We start from the raw sequence: 21025 nt of genomic DNA, 5'->3' as shown, positions 1-21025 counted from the left end.
TGTGGCAAAAACTGGGGTCTTTCTAGAAAGACTAGTGGGAGCACGTTCGATCTTGAAGAAGTTCAAGATGCGAACAATAGCACTGATGCCTCGATGGAAATTGAACTGGAACCACAAAGTGTTGTGGATGATGTTGTTCCACAAGGAGTTGAGGAACAACAACCAGTTCAAGTAGACATACCTCTTCGCAGGTCTGATAGGGTACGTCGTCAGCCTGAGAGATACTCATTTCTCTTGTCTGACCATGATGACATTGTGCTCATAGAGGATGAGCCTACCACCTATCAAGAAGCTGTGATGAGACCAGATTCTGAGAAATGGCTAGAAGCCATGAGATCCAAGATAGAATCCATGTACACCAACCAAGTATGGACTTTGGTTGATCCACCTGAAGGGGTAAAACCCATTGGGTGCAAGTGGGTCTTTAAGAGAAAGACTGACATGGATGGACTTATTTATAAGGGTCGCTTGGTAGCTAAAGGTTTCAAGCAGATTCATGGTATTGACTATGATGAAACCTTTTCTCCAGTGGCGATGTTTAAGTCCATTCGGATCATGCTTGCTATTGCAGCCTACCATGACTATGAGATATGGCAGATGGATGTCAAAACCGCGTTTCTGAATGGAAACCTACTCGAGGATGTGTACATGACACAACCTGAGGGTTTTGTAGATCCACAGCATACTAGCAGAGTATGCAAGCTGCATAGGTCCATTTATGGACTAAAGCAAGCTTCTCGGAGCTGGAATCTTCGATTTGATGATGCGATCAAACAGTTTGGTTTCATCAAGAACGAAGATGAGCCTTGTGTCTACAAGAAGGTTGTAGGGGACATAGTTGTCTTCCTCATATTATATGTGGATGACATACTACTCATTGGGAAGGATATCCCTATGCTTCAGTCTGTCAAGACCTGGCTAGGGAGTTGCTTCTCAATGAAGGACTTAGGTGAGGCATCCCGCATTCTAGGGATACAGATCTATAGAGATAGATCTAAGAGATTGCTTGGCCTAAGTCAGAGTACATATATTGACAAGGTACTCCTTCGGTTTGCCATGCAGAACTCCAAGAAGGGATTTTTGCCTATGTCACATGGCGTGAGTCTTTCGAAGACTCAAGGTCCCTCTTCTAGAGAGGAGAGAGACCGCATGGATCAGATCCCTTATGCCTCAGCCATAGGATCGATCATGTACGCCATGCTATGTACTCGACCTGATGTCTCGTATGCTTTGAGCATGACGAGCAGATACCAGTCGGATCCAGGTGAAAGTCACTGGATAGCGGTCAAGAATATTCTTAAGTACTTAAGAAGGACTAAAGAATATTTCTTGATATATGGAGGCAATGATGAGCTAGCTGTAAAGGGTTACAGTGATGCCAGCTTCCAGACCGGCTAGGAAGAGTTCGAAGCAGGATACAGTAGCAGATTCTACAACAGAAGACGAGTATATTGCTGCATCAGAGGCAGCAAAGGAGGCAGTTTGGATCCGCAAGTTCATCACTGAACTTGGGGTGGTTCCTAGCATCGCTGACCCAGTTGAGCTCTATTGTGACAACAATGGAGCTATAGCGCAGGCGAAGGAACCTCGCTCACACCAGCGGACCAAGCACATACTACGGCGCTTCCATCTCATTCGAGAGATTATCGATAGAGGAGATGTGAAGATTTGCAGAGTACCTACAGAGGCTAACATCGCAGATCCCTTGACCAAGGCTTTGGCACAGAGGAAGCATGATGGTCACACTAGGTCTTTAGGCCTTAGAGCCTATACTGATTGGCACTAGTGCTAGTGGGAGATTGTTAGTTAGAGCCCTAGAGCCAATCATTTGATGATTGTATGGACTCATGTATATCATATTCTTGTTTATTAATAAAGGCATTTGTTTGGTTATTATACTTATTTATATTAGTGCCAAATAGACTAAGTATAATAGCGTCCTTGAGTAGAAGGTTCATACCTATATCAATCGATTAGTTGAATCGATAGTGAGATGATATAGGGAACACTACTCTAAATCATTCCTAGTCGAGTATTAGCATTCAGGGACAATGTTAATACAATAAGACTAGCATGTAGGTCAGCTCGATGACTTGATCTCACAAGTCATGGATATAGAGATATCAAGTTGACACATGGGTATGCATTAGAGAATGTATACTGAATGACCCGCCATGAGAAAGTATCATGGATCGTTATATGAGTGTCATATACTTTCTCATGTGGCTATTAGTATGACTATTAGTCCTTAGACCTGAAGTCACCATGGATCCCTACATAAGGAGTTATGTACTTTAGTTTCGTCAAACGTCACCCGTAACTGGGTGGACTATAAAGGCGATTACTGGGTATATAATGAATTATGTAGAGGGATGTGAGTGATGTAGATGAGATCTATCCTCCCATATGACGGGAGCGACATCGGTATTCTTGATAGAGTGAGACCACTAAGTGCATGGCCATGCCCAAATGAGTCAACATTAGATGTTGAGCTCATTTGATCGAGTGAGTCTACTTGGAGTTCAAGATTTAGATTGATTAGAGGATGACACGGTCTATGCCTCACATTGATCAATCTAGATGTCTAGGATAGAAGGACACTTGTCATTATTTTGTGAGTAGTCACAATTGGTAGTCACGAGGTGATGTCGGATCTCGACATTCTTGTAACTTGGGTAGTAATGATGTGTTGCTAGATACCGCTCATTACTTATGCTCCTAAATGGGTTTAGGCATTACCAACGTTACAAGAACCTATAGGTCACACACTTAGGACAATTAGGTGGAGATTAGGTTCATATGATGAACCAAGAGGATTAGATTCATTTGATGAATCAAATTGGATTAAGAGTAATCCTAATTGGGCTAACTTGAGTTCGACTCAAGTTGATTCATGTGTTAAATGAGTCTAATTTAGATTTTGACTCATTGAATCAATTTAATTTAATGAATTAGATTCATTATATTAAGTTGGCTCGAATCAAATGGTTGGATTAGATCCACCATGGTAGAGATTGAGTCAAGTTTGACTTGACTTGAGAAGGAAGACCAAAGGTCAATTTTGACTTGACCTTTTGCCACCTCATTGGTGAGTTGGCATTAGGTGGACCAATAATGATGTTCCACATCATCATGGGTGTCACCTCATGGAAGTGACAAAGCCACTCTCTTAATGGTTTCATATTAATTGCAATTAATGCAATTAATGTGATTTTATGGTTTCATATTAATTGCAATTAATGCAATTAATGTGAATTTTGAAATGTGGCCGACCACTTTGTTTTGGGTGAAGAAATTCATTTTTCATTCACTAGTGTGCCTCTTCCTCCTTCTCCCTCTCAAGCTCTCCCTCTCCCTCTCCTCCCTTGGCCGAACCACATAGGTGCTAGCACACCTTGGTTTTGGTCATCTCCATCTAGTGTGTCCGTGTGGATACTTCTAGAGGACAGGCGCTTGACGGTCTTGAGATCCGGCATCATTTGGACGAGCGGGAACGCGAAGGGCATCGCATCAAAGGTATAAATGGTTTATCCTTATGTAGATCTACTGTAGATTAAAGTTTTCAAACTCGTACTCGTATTTTCGTTCGGTTTTACCTTGCACGAGATCCGTGGCTTGGGCGATTCGGGGTTTCCGCGACGCGAAAAGCGGTTTTCGCGGCCCGAAAAACCCAACAATTTAATCATCTCTAATTCCAAGTACAAGGATAGAGTAGACCAAAAGGGGCGACACTTTGAGTTTGATATTTATGACTTCGTGAGGGCGGTTTTAATGAAAGATCATTTTGACATTGGGGATTACAATAAATTATCAACTATGAAAATTGGTTTGATTGAGATTATTGAGAAGATAAACTCCAATGCATACCAATTACAGCTACCTAGTCATATTCGCATTGCCGATGTTTTTATTGTGAAGAATTTGATTCCCTTCCATGATAATTCTTTTGATGATGATGTGGTCGGCAATTTGATGATGAATTTTCTCCATCCTAGGGAGAATGTTGAACAATCTTTCAGAGGGTATAACTTTTATCTGGGACTCGAAATTAAGCTCAATCTACGTTCACACATGTAAAATTCAAAGATCTATATTTGTTATGGGGGAACCCATAACTGCCAAGTTTCAGGTCCAAAATCAACCGTTTAGGTTTTGTTCTAAGACTTCGAAGATTTTTTTTATTATTTTTAGTAATTTCATTTTTATAGTATTTAGTGTATTTTTGATATTTCTAGTATTTATGAGTTAGTATTTATTTATATCAGCGTCCTCTTATATTATTTTTTCTATTAAATTTTTTTCTTTTTTGGTATGTTTTCTTTTATTTATTTGCAATATAGAAATCGAGATATATATATTAAGAATTCTTTCCTTTTTGAATCTTAGGTCTAGAATTTATATAAATAATTACTTGTGATGTAAAATAGTTTTTGATTAATACTATTTTTAGCTCTTATTTTCTCTTTAGAATGTGGTGTTTTTCTTTTTCCTAGTTTTCTTATGCAAATTAACATATTCGACAGTCAATTTTGGTATTCATGTGTAAATCGACGGAACCTATAATTATCCATTTCACATTGATTATCATAAATTCAATTTATAAAGTCAATTGAACACCCTTTTGACCGGCTACCTCCATAATTTGCTCCCTGCCATAGAAACAAATGGGCAATGTAAGCCCAACCACAACAAATTCCTTTTAATTTCTATGGTTATCCTTTGATTCGCTTTGCCTTCCACCTTAATTATTACTTTCCCTCTTCTCTCCTCCACTCGTTAATAAGAGTTATTTTTCTCCCTTTCCTTCCCATCCCTCCTCCTGCATTGAATGCCTTAGTTACTCCTCCAACGACGACGATATCAACGTCGTCCCCACTCCTTTGCCACCTTAATTAGATCAACCTGATTCCTTCTAACGTAGGTCGATTGGAAGCTTTGATTTGGAAATGGACCCGTCGGAGCTGAAGCGGGTGTTCCAGATGTTTGACCGGAACGGGGACGGCAGCATCACGAAGAAGGAGCTGCAGGACTCGCTCAAGAACCTGGGCATCCACATCGCAGAGGAGGAGCTGGCAGCGATGATCGAGAAAATCGACGTGAATGGGGATGGGTGCGTGGACATGGAGGAGTTCGGGATACTGTACCAGTCAATTATGGACGAGAGGGACGAGGATCCGGAGGAGGACATGCGGGAAGCGTTCAATGTGTTTGATCAGAACGGGGATGGATTCATCACGGTGGAGGAGCTGAGGTCGGTGCTCAGCTCCCTCGGCCTTAAGCAGGGACGAACCGTCGAGGACTGCAAGAAGATGATAAGCAAGGTGGACGTCGACGGTGACGGCAAGGTCAACTTCAATGAGTTTAAGCAAATGATGAAGGGCGGTGGCTTCGCGGCCTTGAGTAATTAATTCATTCATTGCTTCTTATTCGTTTCTTGTTAACTAAAGAAAGATTTGAGAAAGAATTAAAAAAAGAAAGAGAGAGAGAGAGAGAGAGAGGGGGTGACCGGTGGGGGGATTGAATCATCATTAATTAAGCTCTTCAATCACAAACAATACAATGTACGTGTGTGTAGGGTTTGTATACTTAGACTATATGCATGGCATCATGGATGGATTGGGAGGGAGGGAATTGGAGAAGGAAATTTTGTGGGGGCTACCGATCGATATGAAAAATTAATGTTGGTCACAAGCAAACGATATGAAAAATGTTGAGTGTTAATTTGTTTTGTTTCAACAGCTAATTAATAATGCTTTCATTAATTTTCATAGTTAGCCTATCCCCATCCATGCAATGCAAGATGGTCCTTAGGTCTTGGTTATGTGATTCTCACTGATGTGAGCTGTTGAGCATGATAATACGATCCATATAAATAAATATTGTGACACACTAACCAAAAATTATAAAATCCTTCAGAACATCTAATGGATAGCGCATAAGATATTATCATCATGATATCTAAAATTCAATTGAACTGTCAATTCAATTGATTTTATTGGTATAAATAATGTTGGTGTAGGCATTTTAATCTAGATCTTTTAGCTAAATATCCTATCCATATAGTCTATTTCATATTGACATTTATAATTGTTAGTTACTTTTTTAATAACTAACTTTTTGTTTTTATGAGTAATAAAATAAATAATAATAATTTATAAACTATTAATTAATTAAGTGAATTTTATTAGTAAATATATAAAATTTTAATTTTTAAAATATAATAATAATTTTGAATCATGGTAAACCATGGTGAATTGTACATATAAATTGACGGTTCCGAATCGTGAACCGTAACTGTCTTGGACAGTTAAGGTTAAGGGCCAACCCTCAAGGAACTATCAAACCGACGGTTCTGAATCATTGAACCATTAGTTTTGAACCGTAATCAGCTCTACCTAGCCTCAGGGTTACGATGGGGTGTCAAGTTGTCACTTAGGTATCTACAATTCAATCTCTAGTTACGATTTATTTACAGGGTTTTTTTTTTCAAATGGAGCGTGTAATCACGAGATGCTGAGCTTATGGATCGTCTATCATGAGCGCTTTGCGACTTATCCTAGCGGCCCGTGAGAAACTTTTGTCAGGCTGGATAAGTCATCCTAAGTTCAGTATTACCTGCTTCATGTTTTTTTTTTTTAGTCTATCACATAACATTTGATTACTCAAAGTTACAATACTTCATAATACAAATTAAATTGCAACATCCACACATTCATTTTTAAAGAAACTATTAGGGTGTATTTGGTTAAGAATTATCATTGATAATTTTGATTATTCATCCGAGGTTATAAACAAAAATCTTATTTGGTGTAATTAATAAATCATTCTTAAGTAATCGTCCATTCTCGACAACACCAACATATGTCATCAATTAGGAAATACAACCCAAAGTCACATTACCTCTAATTTTGGAGGTTTTTCTTGATTCTGGGTTATCTAAAATCCAACAACAACATTCGGTTGGTGGAGTGGCGGGCTGGAGGAGGCGGGTAGCGGGTGACAGGCAGTGTGCGGAGGTATCAAGCGGTGTTCAATAGTGTTTAGAGGCTAGCTGGCACGTTTAGCGGGCGGCGTTTGATGGGCGACGGGGGACGAGCGACGACCGGTGGGTGGTGAGCAACAAACGACAAGCGGAGGTGCCAGGAAGTGGACAGATGCAGCGTGACTTGCATTCAGTCGCAACAGCGTGTAGCAGGGACAGGCGTTGTCCATGAGAGAGTAACAGGGATGAGTTGCATTTTTCTTTTTAAATTAGTATTTAAAAAAAACTTAGGTTTTTAATTAAAACTTTATTTAATCGAATTAATAAAAACCTAGCTATAATTGAGATAAACAAAATATATCTAACTAAAAAAATTCTAAAATAATAAAAAATAATTTAAAATATTATCAAAATTTATTATTTATATATCATAATTAATAATAATATTATATATATATATATATATATATATATATATATATATATATATATATATATATATAAATATAAATATAGAATTTTGTTTTATTAGTTGATTTGGCGACTGATATCATTTCCTATACTAAGTTATACACTAAAATCTTTTTTAAAAAAAAGTTTTTATTGCATAATTACGTAAGTAATTGACAGTTGGGAATAACGAGATGAAATGTCTTTCCACACTTCTCTTTCACTGACTTGAATATTTCATATACTTGCTGATATTTAGGTATCAGTATTTCATTTATATTTAAATAATCAGTTATATTCATCACATCATGAACCGTTGATTGCATTATATTACAATATCATTAGTTGATGATTCCCCAACAATAGTTGTACTAGATGACAAACGACTAGAAGGTCCAATTGGTTCATACAAATAAGGCTCATCATGACAATACCAGTTGTAATAATTTGGCACAAAATCATTTCTCCATATGTACTTTCACAGTATCCTTATTATGGAAGGCTTTATTTCCATATTTGCAATGATTACACAGACATTGTAACTCAACACCATTCATACATTTTGAATGACTCTTAGCAAAGTTCACAAACTATTCAACTTCAGTCAATTGTACATCCAAGCTTTGTTCATATACATTGTTATCTAATGAAAATATAATTTAAAATATTATTAAACTTGTAGTATTATCGACATAAATTGTAAAATACCGGAAAATGACGAATATTAATAAGGGAATTTTCTGGAATTTTTGAAAATTTATCGGGAATTTATCGGAGCTCGTACGAACGAGTTAGCGGGGACAAAAACGGGGCCCGGAAAAGCCTGTTTAGGTTACCCCATTTAAGCGAGGAAAAGATTATATTTATATATCCTTTTCCTTTTATTTTGTTTTATTTCTTTTGATTTACTTGTGTCGCCGTTTCTTCCTTGCCGAACCAATTCCCCCGCGCGCCCCTCTTTTCTCCCCGACGCCGCCGACGATCCGAGCCCTAACCGCCGGGTCGGCGGTTTCTTCCTCGCCGCCCTTCCTTTTCTTCTCCACAGCAGCGACGCCGAGCACAGCCCAATGCCGGCCATTGCGTGCCACAGCCGAGCCCCTTCGCTGGGAGATCGGGTGTCAAGCTTTGCCTAGGTTCCGGCCGACGCCTCCTCACCGGCAACCGAGTCCCTTTCACTTTCGGCTGCTACTTTTCGCTGCCCTAGCCGACGCCTTCTCACTTCTGAGTTGCCACTGCCCGAAGCCAGGCCGCCCGGCCGACGCAGACGCCACTGCCGCGTCTCCTCGCACCAACGGCCAATGCCAGAAGCTTCTCTTCGCCTCTGCCCGATCGTCCTTGCGTCGACTTGGAGCCCTAGAGCTCTGCCACCTCGCCGACGCCATCAAATGAACCTAGCCGAACAATTCCAGCCGTGCCCTAGTTCCGAGTCTAACTCAGCCATCGATCGCCTCTTTTGGGCCAAGTTTTGTGCCAGTGAGGTAACAGAATTTGTGGGATACAAGTTTGGGATTTTTGGTATTCAGCCTTGATGTCAATTGATGTGGAATGAGGATTTCAATGAGTGACTTGTTTTGGAATCTTTGTAGGTGTTGTTAGCCATTGCAGCTCTAGCTGTGCTGTTCGTGGACGATCCATGGCTTCGACCAACCTTCCGATCTAAAGTCATCCTTTGATGGTGAGCTATCAGCAACCCACTTGCATTCGGGTAAGTGTTGAAGTTGATTCATGATGCTTAGTAGTTGATGGTAGTGAATTTGATTTGGATAAGTGAATCATTAGTTTATGTGTTCTTGGATTAAATTGATGTGAAGGGAAGGGATGGATCAGATTAGAGGGATTAATAGTTGATATGTTGATCATAGATTCTAAGTTTTGTTGAATATCCTGTGTTTGTAGGATTTGAGATGGATGTGATTTCTTGGACCTGTTGAAGACGGTTGATACGACCTGCGTATGAAGGCGGGTACCTCTTGACTTATCTTTTATGATATTGTCATTGGATATGCATAGTATTTTATAACTACATGCAATGAACATGTTTGCCTTTGGTATGTCACTGTTTGATATCCATAGCATGTTAGGTTTGTCACCTGTGATGTATCCGTGCTTATATCTTGTGATTTGTTGCCATGATTATCTTGTTACCATGAGTATCTTAGTTTCTAGAGTGACATACCATGCTTATTGAGGTTAGGACTAGGATTTGGATTGTTGTTTCTGGCCTGTGTATCTAGATTATCTGATACTTAGGTTTTTGTGCCATATCAGATTTGTGTACCTCTATTTGTATATTATATATGATTCGGGTGTTTAGACCCTGATTCTTTGATCTATGTATATTGTTGGTACATATGCTATGGAAGAGGGATATGATTTGGGTCTAGGTTGTTATACCTTAGAGGACTTGTATACCCTAGATCCGTGGATTTGGCTTACTGATACTGTGGTACCCATATTATGTATATATGGATTTTTCTATGCTGATCAGGATATTCCATACTTATTATGTTCAGGACATAGGGTTTTTGATATTCTATCTGACCTGTGTACTCTAGATCTTGGTATGTGGCCATCGCTTTTACAGTACCCATTTTGTATGTATGGATATGGTTATGTTGATCAGTTTTTGCTATGCATAGTGACATGCATCATGATTGCATGTTGCGATTATCGGCTCCACTATGGTTGAGCCTATCGCCAGTTACATGTACTGCACACACCCCACTCATGGTTTAGTGGTATATCAGACAGGTGTGTGGCGGTTGACTCAGCGTGGTAGCCGGCATCAGTTCCGCTCTGTTTGGCTCCGTTGGCATTTAGTGTAGCAGAGTAGTAGCCGGCAGACGGTGGACTCTGTTGGCTCCGTTGGTCGGTGACTCAGCGTGGTAGCAGAGATACCTCCCGTCATTGTGTACCGGAGTTGAGAGCATTGAGCTCCCCATTTATGATTTGGGGTCACAGGACAAGAGTACTCCGACACTCATCAGGAGCAGTGGCGACAGAGTGCACGTTGTCACAGCTACCCACTCGGTCTCACCATTTGTGTGTGAGATGACTGAGGTGACCAGACGCATCATTAGCATCATATGCATTGATGCATTTATATTTTATGATTGTGTTTTGCTGCATTTGTACTTTTGACCTGCATACAGGATTATTGATACTTTCGGTTTGACGACCCTTTTTGTCTGGATAGGAGTTCCTGGTGAGTACAGCTTCCTCAGTTACCTTTCAGTTTTGCATATTCCCTATATATGATTAGGAAGTTGTATTCCATGTTTATTGCTGTTAGATATATCTTGCTACTCATGTCCATTGGTCTTCGCTGAGTTGTTGAACTCACCCCCGTTGACACTATCTTTTCAGGTTGTTTATGGTGTCACTTGGAGCATCCTGTCTGCTGGTCCCCACGTCACATCAGAAGACATATCTCCGCATTTTTGTTATTTGATCTTGGTATATGAGATGTATGTATTTGGCTTTGTGTGTTCCGGTTTTGTGTTCGGAGTGTTGATGCTGTTATGTGATGTTTTGTACTGGTTGTTGGTGTGTAAGCCTAGCCGGCTAGCAGTCTTTGTATTTTGGTTTGTATTTGGTTTCTGTGTTTTGGTTTTGTTCCAGCCGAGTGGGCTGATGATATATATATAACTGCGTGGTTGTGTGTATATAAATTCCAGCCGCCTGTGGCTGATGTATATTGTGTATGTAGAAAGTTTCAGATTGTCCGCCGTACAGGGGATGTGTTGTCGAAATTTCTTCGGACAGGGACTCCTCCGAGGCGTGACAATTTAGTGGTATCAGAGCAGGTATACGATACTTGCTATGTGTTTTGGATTTTCGAGATTTATCTGATACCAATTTATTTGGTATCAGAGCTCGGCTTACGAGTCTTATTTTCCTGTGTTTCAGATTCCGTGTTTTTGTCTTCTCGATGTGATTTTTCGGGTTTTGGGACCTGGCAGCGGCAGGACATCTCCAAGATATAGGAGGTACGTTGGTATATTGTTATCGTGCATTTCTATTGGTATATGCATTTTTGTCTATTATAGTTATGACATGTGTTAATACACTTTTTGCACCTGTCTATTTGGTTGTAGCATATATTACATGTGATCAATAGGCATTCGGAGAGTCCACACGTAGACTAGTGTCAGACTATTGATGTTGGGAATGAGTAGCGAAGGGATAGATCCTAGTATCCCAGTCAGCAATCTGTAGCAATCTGTAGCTTGATAAGAGTGATACATCACATTTGATCAGGTCTTCATATAACTAATAAGCATCCTGGGCAGAATTTGTCATTTTGCTCATGCTGCCTACGATCACCTTTGTATTATTCTTACTAAGCAAAACAAGCTTAGCATGACTTAATACTGAGCACTAAGAAAAGATCCGTCTCTCTTTTTCATCACTCAAGCTTCCTCTCCATCATTTAAGTTCTCTTGAATTCTATCTTTAGACCTTATGTCTAAACTCACTCGATCTAACTTTTCTATTGTGTTTCGCTTGCTTGGATGGAAAGTTTTTCCTTCATTGTGTTTATGTGGAAGAGTTGCTTAGGCAGGGGAATAAATTGCACGCAGGCATCCTTTCAAGGATAGTGTTAATAGTAGACATGGTTCAATTTACCAATTTGATAGAAACAAAAACAAACTGAAATTTTCAAACCATAAATTTGTCGATGGAGAATTTAATTAAGTTCTGATTGCACTTCTAAAGCTCAATATATTTTGAGGAATAAGCCTTAGATGATGTGACTTATCCTGGATGAGGTTGTAAGCAATCGCACTCATTGCAATTTGCAATATATATTGTGACCTAAGCAATAATGCTTAGTTGAGGGCATTCAATCTATAGACAATAGACTACAGTTCTCTTGTTTAGCAGGTCGTGACATTATTAGCAGAAATACTCTGACTTATAGGGCATTCAATAAGTCAACCGAAATTTTGATAGAATCATGGTTTTGAATTCATAAATTAAGCAAGGTATAATTCTTTTGCTTTTTGATAAGTGATGGAAGGGGAGGATTGAAGTGGTGGAATAGTTTAAATCAAAGGTCTGAAAGGACCAATTCATATCATTACTAGAATGTAGAGATTTGGTATATGGATTTCACTAAAATTTGTATGTCATGACCCCTTGGACCTTGGAAAGTTTGTTTTTAGTTAAACTAATTTTGGTAGGATATATATTGGATAGGTTGTGGGATTTATTTGTTTCTCTTTTGACTTTGGCCCATGGATGGATAGCTGGCTATTCCACAGTGTTTCTTCAATTATACGTGAATGCCCCTAAAAGCACTAAATCTCATATATGAAGGGAAGATATCTAGATTAAACAGAATAATATCAGTCTTGAATTTGTTTATTGCTTCAAGTAAAAGTGCTTCTAGTAATATATCTAAGTGCTCGAATTCTGTACGTGACTTTCATCAATTTCATATATGTATGTTTGTTTTTGCTATTGTGACCATTGTGAATACCACACTAATTACACCAATTATAAATACCAAAGTAAAAATACATAAAAAAAAAACGTAGACAATGTCAGGTTGATTGGATCAAATATGTTGATTATTCCTATCTTTGTGTCGTGTACATATGATTGTTATGAGTTGAAGGAGTTCTATGGTGGATAGTTCATTTGTGGATAGTGTGGGTATTCCCATCTAGATATGGTTATTGTAGGTTCCTTGTGGAGTATAGCTATTTAGTTAGCTGTACGTGCCTGATTGACATGTTGGAAGTATCTTGTCGACTACATCGGTGTTATGATATGTACATATGTGTTTGGTGTGGTATCTGAGGTATCTTGATGATTATGTGTGATTTGTGAATGCACCTGGGTTTTAGTATGCCTTATTGGAAGTATATGTTGATTATACTCTTGGCATATGTGTATATTTATCATGTGAGTGTTGTTTGAGGGGTATTGTTGATTTTACCTACGATGATATATGCACACGGGTTCGGTATACATTGTTGGAGGTATCACGGTGATTTATACCTATGATGTGAGTATTTTTTTTTGGTGTGTACCAATTGGAGGATTATGTCGATCATACATATGTTGTGTGTGCACGTGTGTCAGATGTATGGTTGGTAGTATCATGATGATTCTACCTATGTTAAATGTAGAATATTAAATGTCTACATTATGATATTGGTTGTTTTACCCTGTCAACTAATTCTCCCATTAGTGGGTGACCGACCCATTAGGAGAATGATAGAGTTGACTATGGAATTGATTTGCTTACTGGGTGGTTATACCCTAGGCTACCCAACAGTGATATGTGGTAGAGAGATCTTGTGCAGTCTCTAGCTAGATAGTTAGGTGCTTTGGGCACTTATGTACCCACATGTTATGGATCATTTGTGGTAGAGCGTAGCTCCCACATATTCTGGATTGTTTGTGGTGGAGCGTTGCTCCCACATATTACGGATTACTTGTAGCGAAGCATTGCTCCCATATTTATTGTAGATACATATTTCGGATTATTTATGGTGGAGCGTTGCTCCCACATATGGAGGATTTCACATATGTGGTATTTCATGTGATAGAGTGTTGCTCTCACACTGGAGGATCTATTCTTTGGTTATTTATATCGTTGGTGATCAGATCTGTTTATTGTTGAGGATCTTATGGTTAGGAATGACTGAGATACGAACATTATGTGTCTTGATTTTACTATTAGGGCTTACGGTGCTCTAGATGTTATTATGGACACGATGATTCTGGTATTTTGAGGATGTTTGGATCGGTTTCCATTGTCTTTGTTGACGATGTTGTGATCTAGTTCGGATCCTAGGTGAGACACGTACGCTATCTTTGCCTAGTTCTAGAGATGGTTCGACGAGAACATCAATATGTGACTATCATTTCGGATAGAGACCCCGGTTCACGTCTCGTTTCTGACAGAGTTTGTAGCTGGCCTTGGGCACTCAGCTCTGTTTCAGTATAACTTTCCATCTACAGATAGATGGACAGTCGGAGCGGATCATTCAGACTCTAGAGGTTTTGCTGAGGTCTAGTGTATTGGATTTTGGAGGCTGGGGAGGCCCAGATGTTGGGACCTCATAGAGCTCAGCATGAGGCAGAGTTGGACCGTACTGTCTGACGGAGGATGTAAGAGGCGTAGGACCGCCAGAAGAGTTATGCTGATTGGAGACGCATATCCCTAGCCTTCTCTATATGTGACCATGTATTTTTGTGAGTTTTCACCCACGGAAGGAGTGAAGAAATTTGGCTTCAGAGGAAAGCTAGCTCTGTGATACATTAGACCTTTCCAGATCTCGGAAAGGATTGGAGCGGTAGCTTACCGGTTGGCACCACCACCGTCTCTGGCAGGAGTTCACGATGGCTGATATTCCAGTTCCAGTTCAGCCTGATATTTCATATGAGGAGATTCCGGTACGGATTTTGGACCGGAAAGAGCGTCAGTTGCGGAACAAGACTATCCGGCTGGTTAAAGTCGGATGGCAGCATCATTCGGACGAGGAGGCTACTTGGGAGCTCGAGGATACGATCCGAGTTCGATATCCCCATCTTTTCACTTGAGGTATGTGATTTAATTTACCGTTCAGCATTTTGTACTCTTTACCTGTTGTTAGTATTTGTTGATGGTAGATAACGAAATTTGGGGACCAAATTTTTATTAGTGGGGGAGAATGTAAAATACCAGAAAATGACGAATATTAATAAGGGAATTTTCTGGAATTTTTGGAAATTTATCGGGAATTTATCGGAGCTCGTACGAACGAGTTAGCGGGGACAAAAACGGGGCCCGGAAAAAAAACCTGTTTAGGTTACCCCATTTAAGCGAGGAAAAGATTATATTTAAATATCCTTTTCCTTTTATTTTGTTTTATTTCTTTTGATTTACTTGTGTCGCCGTTTCTTCCTTGCCGAACCAATTCCCCCGCGCGCCCCTCTTTTCTCCCCGACGCCGCCGATGATCCGAGCCCAAACAGCCGGGTCGGCGGTTTCTTCCTCGTCGCCCTTCCTTTTCTTCTCCACAGCAGCGACGCCGAGCATAGCCCAACGCCGGCCACTGCGTGCCACAGCCGAGCCCCTTCGCTGGGAGATCGGGTGTCAAGCTTTGCCTAGGTTCCGGCCGACACCTCCTCACCGGCAACCGAGTCCCTTTCACTTTCGGCTGCTACTTTTCGCTGCCCTAGCCGACGCCTTCTCACTTCTGAGTTGCCACTAGCCGAAGCCAGGCCGCCCGGCCGGCGCAGACGCCACTGCCGCGTCTCCTCGCGCCAACGGCCAATGCCAGAAGCTTCTCTTCGCCTCTGCCCGATCCTCCTTGCGTCGACTTGGAGCCCTAGAGCTCTGCCACCTCGCCAACGCCATCAAATGAACCTAGCCGAACAATTCCAGCCGTGCCCTAGTTCCGAGTCTAACTCAGCCATCGATCGCCTCTTTTGGGCCAAGTTTTGTGCCAGTGAGGTAATAGAATTTGTGGGATATAAGTTTGGGATTTTTGGTATTCAGCTTTGATGTCAATTGATGTGGAATGAGGATTTCAATGAGTGACTTGTTTTGGAATCTTTGTAGGTGTTGTTAGCCATTGCAGCTCTAGCTGTGCTGTTCATGGACGATCCATGGCTTCGACCAACCTTCCGATCTAAAGTCATCCTTTGATGGTGAGCTATCAGCAACCCACTTGCATTCGGGTAAGTGTTGAAGTTGATTCATGATGCTTAGTAGTTGATGGTAGTGAATTTGATTTGGATAAGTGAATCATTAGTTTATGTGTTCTTGGATTAAATTGATGTGAAGGGAAGGGATGGATCAGATTAGAGGGATTAATAGTTGATATGTTGATCATAGATTCTAAGTTTTGTTGAATATCCTGTGTTTGTAGGATTTGAGATGGATGTGATTTCTTGGACCTGTTGAAGACGGTTGATACGACCTGCGTATGAAGGCGGGTACCTCTTGACTTATCTTTTATGATATTGTCATTGGATATGCATAGTATTTTATAACTACATGCAATGAACATGTTTGCCTTTGGTATGTCACTGTTTGATATCCATAGCATGTTAGGTTTGTCACCTGTGATGTATCCGTGCTTATATCTTGTGATTTGTTGCCATGATTATCTTGTTACCATGAGTATCTTAGTTTCTAGAGTGACATACCATGCTTATTGAGGTTAGGACTAGGATTTGGATTGTTGTTTCTGGCCTGTGTATCTAGATTATCTGATACTTAGGTTTTTGTGCCATATCAGATTTGTGTACCTCTATTTGTATATCATATATGATTCGGGTGTTTAGACCCTGATTTTTTGATCTATGTATATTGTTGGTACATATACTATGGAAGAGGGATATGATTTGGGTCTAGGTTGTTATACCTTAGAGGACTTGTATACCCTAGATCCGTGGATTTGGCTTACTGATACTGTGGTACCCATATTATGTATATATGGATTTTTCTATGCTGATCAGGATATTCCATACTTATTATGTTCAGGACATAGGGTTTTTGATATTCTATCTGACCTGTGTACTCTAGATCTTGGTATGTGACCATCGCTTTTACAGTACCCATTTTGTATGTATGGATATGGTTATGTTGATCAGTTTTTGCTATGCATAGTGACATGCATCATGATTGCATGCTGTGCGATTGTCGGCTCCACTATGGTTGAGCCCATCGCCAGTTACATGTACTGCACACACCCCCACTCATGGTTTAGTGGTATATCAGACAGGTGTGTGGCGGTTCTGCTGTTTGGCTCCGTTGGTCTGAGGACTCAGCGTGGTAGCCGGCAGACAGTTCCGCTCTGTTTGGCTCCGCTGGCATTTAGTGTAGCAGCGTAGTAGCCGGCAGACGGTGGACTCTGTTTGGCTCCGTTGGTCAGGTGACTCAGCGTGGTAGCCGGCAGAGATACCTCCCCGTCATCGTGTACCGGGAGTTGAGAGCATTGAGCTCCCCCATTTATGATTTGGGGTCACAGGACAGGAGTACTCCGACAGCATCCCGTCCACTCGGTCGCTCATTTAGAGCCCTACCCACTCGGTCTCACCATTTGTGTGTGAGATGACTGACTGGCGTTAGGGGTGACCAGGACGCATCATTAGCATCATATGCATTGATGCATTTATATTTTTATGATTGTGTTTGCTGCATTTGGTTGCTGCATTTTTGTTGGATGCATACCTTTGACCTGCATACAGGATTATTGACACTTTCGGTTTGACGACCCTTTTTGTCTGGATAGGAGTTCCTAGTGAGTACAGCTTCCTCAGTTACCTTTCAGTTTTGCATATTCCCTATATATGATTAGGAAGCTGTATTCCATGTTTATTGCTGTTAGATATATCTTGCTACTCATGTCCATTGGTATTCGCTGAGTTGTTGAACTCACCCCCGTTGACACTATCTTTTCAGGTTGTTTATGGTGTCGCTTGGAGCATCCTGTCTGCTGGTCCCCACGTCACATCAGAAGACATATCTCCGCATTTTTGTTATTTGATCTTGGTATATGAGATGTATGTATTTGGCTTTGTGTGTTCCGGTTTTGTGTTCGGAGTGTTGATGCTGTTATGTGATGTTTTGTACTGGTTGTTAGTGTGTAAGCCTAGCCGGCTAGCAGTCTTTGTATTTTGGTTTGTATTTGGTTTCTGTCATTTTTTTCGTGTTTTGGTTTTGTTCCAGCCGAGTGGGCTGATGATATATATATAACTGCGTGGTTGTGTGTATATAAATTCCAGTCGCCTGTGGCTGATGTATATTGTGTATGTAGAAAGTTTCAGATTGTCCGCCGTACAGGGGATGTGCTGTCGAAATTTCTTCGGACAGGGACTCCTCCGGGGCGTGACAATTTAGTGGTATCAGAGCAGGTATACGATACTTGCTATGTGTTTTGGATTTTCGAGATTTATCTGATACCAATTTATTTGGTATCAGAGCTCGGCTTACGAGTCTTATTTTCCTGTGTTTCAGATTCCGTGTTTTAGTCTTCTCGATGTGATTTTTCGGGTTTTGGGACCTGGCAGCGGCAGGACATCTCCAAGATATAGGAGGTACGTTGGTATATTGTTATCGTGCATTTCTATTGGTATATGCATTTTTGTCTATTATAGTTATGACATGTGTTAATACACTTTTTGCACCTGTCTATTTGGTTGTAGCATATATTACATGTGATCAATAGGCATTCGGAGAGTCCACACGTAGACTAGTGTCAGACTATTGATGTTGGGAATGAGTAGCGAAGGGATAGATCCTAGTATCCCAGTCAGCAATCTGTAGCAATCTGTAGCAATCTGTAGTTATCATTTCTTATACTAAGTTATACACTAAAATCTTTTTTTAAAAAAAGTTTTTATTGCATAATTACGTAAGTAATTGACAGTTGGGAATAACGAGATGAAATGTCTTTCCACACTTCTCTTTCACTGACTTGAATATTTCATATACTTGCTGATATTTAGGTATCAGTATTTCATTTATATTTAAATAATCAGTTATATTCATCACATCATGAACCGTTGATTGCATTATATTACAATATCATTAGTTGATGATTCCCCAACAATAGTTGTACTAGATGACAAACGACTAGAAGGTCCAATTGGTTCATACAAATAAGGCTCATCATGACAATACCAGTTGTAATAATTTGGCACAAAATCATTTCTCCATATGTACTTTCACAGTATCCTTATTATGGAAGGCTTTATTTCCATATTTGCAATGATTACACAGACATTGTAACTCAACACCATTCATACATTTTGAATGACTCTTAGCAAAGTTCACAAACTATTCAACTTCAGTCAATTGTACATCCAAGCTTTGTTCATATACATTGTTATCTAATGAAAATATAATTTAAAATATTATTAAACTTGTAGTATTATCGACATAAATTGTAAAATACCGGAAAATGACGAATATTAATAAGGGAATTTTCTGGAATTTTTGGAAATTTATCGGGAATTTATCGGAGCTCGTACGAACGAGTTAGCGGGGACAAAAACGGGGCCCGGAAAAAAAACCTGTTTAGGTTACCCCATTTAAGCGAGGAAAAGATTATATTTAAATATCCTTTTCCTTTTATTTTGTTTTATTTCTTTTGATTTACTTGTGTCGCCGTTTCTTCCTTGCCGAACCAATTCCCCCGCGCGCCCCTCTTTTCTCCCCGACGCCGCCGACGATCCGAGCCCTAACCGCCGGGTCGGCGGTTTCTTCCTCGCCGCCCTTCCTTTTCTTCTCCACAGCAGCGACGCCGAGCACAGCCCAACGCCGGCCATTGCGTGCCACAGCCGAGCCCCTTCGCTGGGAGATCGGGTGTCAAGCTTTGCCTAGGTTCCGGGCGACGCCTCCTCACCTGCAACCGAGTCACTTTCACTTTCGGCTGCTACTTTTCGCTGCCCTAGCCGACACCTTCTCACTTCTGAGTTGCCACTGGCCGAAGCCAGGTCGCCCGGCCGACGCAGACGCCACTACCGCGTCTCCTCGCGCCAACGGCCAATGCCAGAAGCTTCTCTTCGCCTCTGCCCGATCCTCCTTGCGTCGACTTGGAGCCCTAGAGCTCTGCCACCTCGCCGACGCCATCAAATGAACCTAGCCGAACAATTCCAGCCGTGCCCTAGTTCCGAGTCTAACTCAGCCATCGATCGCCTCTTTTGGGCCAAGTTTTGTGCCAGTGAGGTAACAGAATTTGTGGGATATAAGTTTGGGATTTTTGGTATTCAGCTTTGATGTCAATTGATGTGGAATGAGGATTTCAATGAGTGACTTGTTTTGGAATCTTTGTAGGTGTTGTTAGCCATTGCAGCTCTAGCTGTGCTGTTCGTGGATGATCCATGGCTTCGACCAACCTTCCGATCTAAAGTCATCCTTTGATGGTGAGCTATCAGCAACCCACTTGCATTCGGGTAAGTGTTGAAGTTGATTCATGATGCTTAGTAGTTGATGGTAGTGAATTTGATTTGGATAAGTGGATCATTAGTTTATGTGTTCTTGGATTAAATTGATGTGAAGGGAAGGGATGGATCATATTAGAGGGATTAATAGTTGATATGTTGATCATAGATTCTAAGTTTTGTTGAATATCCTGTGTTTGTAGGATTTGAGATGGATGTGATTTCTTGGACCTGTTGAAGACGGTTGATACGACCTGCGTATGAAGGCGGGTACCTCTTGACTTATCTTTTATGATATTGTCATTGGATATGCATAGTATTTTATAACTACATGCAATGAACATGTTTGCCTTTGGTATGTCACTGTTTGATATCCATAGCATGTTAGGTTTGTCACCTGTGATGTATCCGTGCTTATATCTCGTGATTTGTTGCCATGATTTTCTTGTTACCATGAGTATCTTAGTTTTTAGAGTGACATACCATGCTTACTGAGGTTAGGACTAGGATTTGGATTGTTGTTTCTGGCCTGTGTATCTAGATTATCTGATACTTAGGTTTTTGTGGCCGTGCTTAATGTCTTGCAAGTTTCTTCCACATCCCTGCACAGATCAGCATCTTGAAGAGACTTAATTAAGATATCATCAATATATACTTCCATATTCCTACCAATCTGCTTCTGAAAGACCCTATTCATAAG

At 40.5% G+C, this 21025-nt stretch overlaps 1 protein-coding gene and 1 long non-coding RNA gene across 4 annotated transcripts; both read left to right on the top strand.

Moving 5' to 3' along the window:
* Positions 1–4791: 4791 nt before the first annotated feature.
* On the top strand, positions 4792–18144 carry LOC122024679 (calmodulin-like protein 3). 3 transcript variants are annotated; one of them, XM_042583350.1, is made up of 3 exons: positions 4792–5400; positions 15995–16113; positions 16305–16478. In XM_042583350.1, exons 1-2 carry the CDS (start codon positions 4947–4949, stop codon positions 16066–16068), a joined length of 528 nt encoding a protein of 175 aa, XP_042439284.1. In that variant the 5' UTR covers positions 4792–4946; the 3' UTR covers positions 16069–16113; positions 16305–16478. The 3 variants fall into 3 exon arrangements, with proteins under 3 accessions (XP_042439284.1, XP_042439283.1, XP_042439282.1); XM_042583349.1 differs by lacking the exons at positions 15995–16113; positions 16305–16478 and adding exons at positions 9019–9137; positions 9329–9502; XM_042583348.1 differs by lacking the exons at positions 15995–16113; positions 16305–16478 and adding an exon at positions 17843–18144.
* Positions 18145–18420: 276 nt separating this feature from the next.
* On the top strand, positions 18421–20702 carry LOC122025680. Its single transcript, XR_006123803.1, has 3 exons — positions 18421–18477; positions 20219–20337; positions 20529–20702. It is a non-coding gene; the product is annotated as an uncharacterized LOC122025680 (long non-coding RNA).
* Positions 20703–21025: the final 323 nt, after the last annotated feature.

This window comes from Zingiber officinale, chromosome 9B (genome assembly GCF_018446385.1).
Source record: "Zingiber officinale cultivar Zhangliang chromosome 9B, Zo_v1.1, whole genome shotgun sequence".
Taxonomy (NCBI): Eukaryota; Viridiplantae; Streptophyta; class Magnoliopsida; order Zingiberales; family Zingiberaceae; genus Zingiber; species Zingiber officinale.
This window is presented reverse-complemented; position numbering and strand designations above follow the sequence as displayed.

Excerpts from the sequence above, each read along its gene's own strand:
- LOC122024679 (XM_042583348.1), top strand. The coding sequence starts at position 4,947 with ATGGACCCGTCGGAGCTGAAGCGGGTGTTCCAGATGTTTGACCGGAAC. Across the intron at positions 5,401-17,842 it reads CGGTGGCTTCGCGGCCTTGA|GTTGTTTATGGTGTCGCTTG; the intron begins GTAATTAATTCA and ends CTATCTTTTCAG.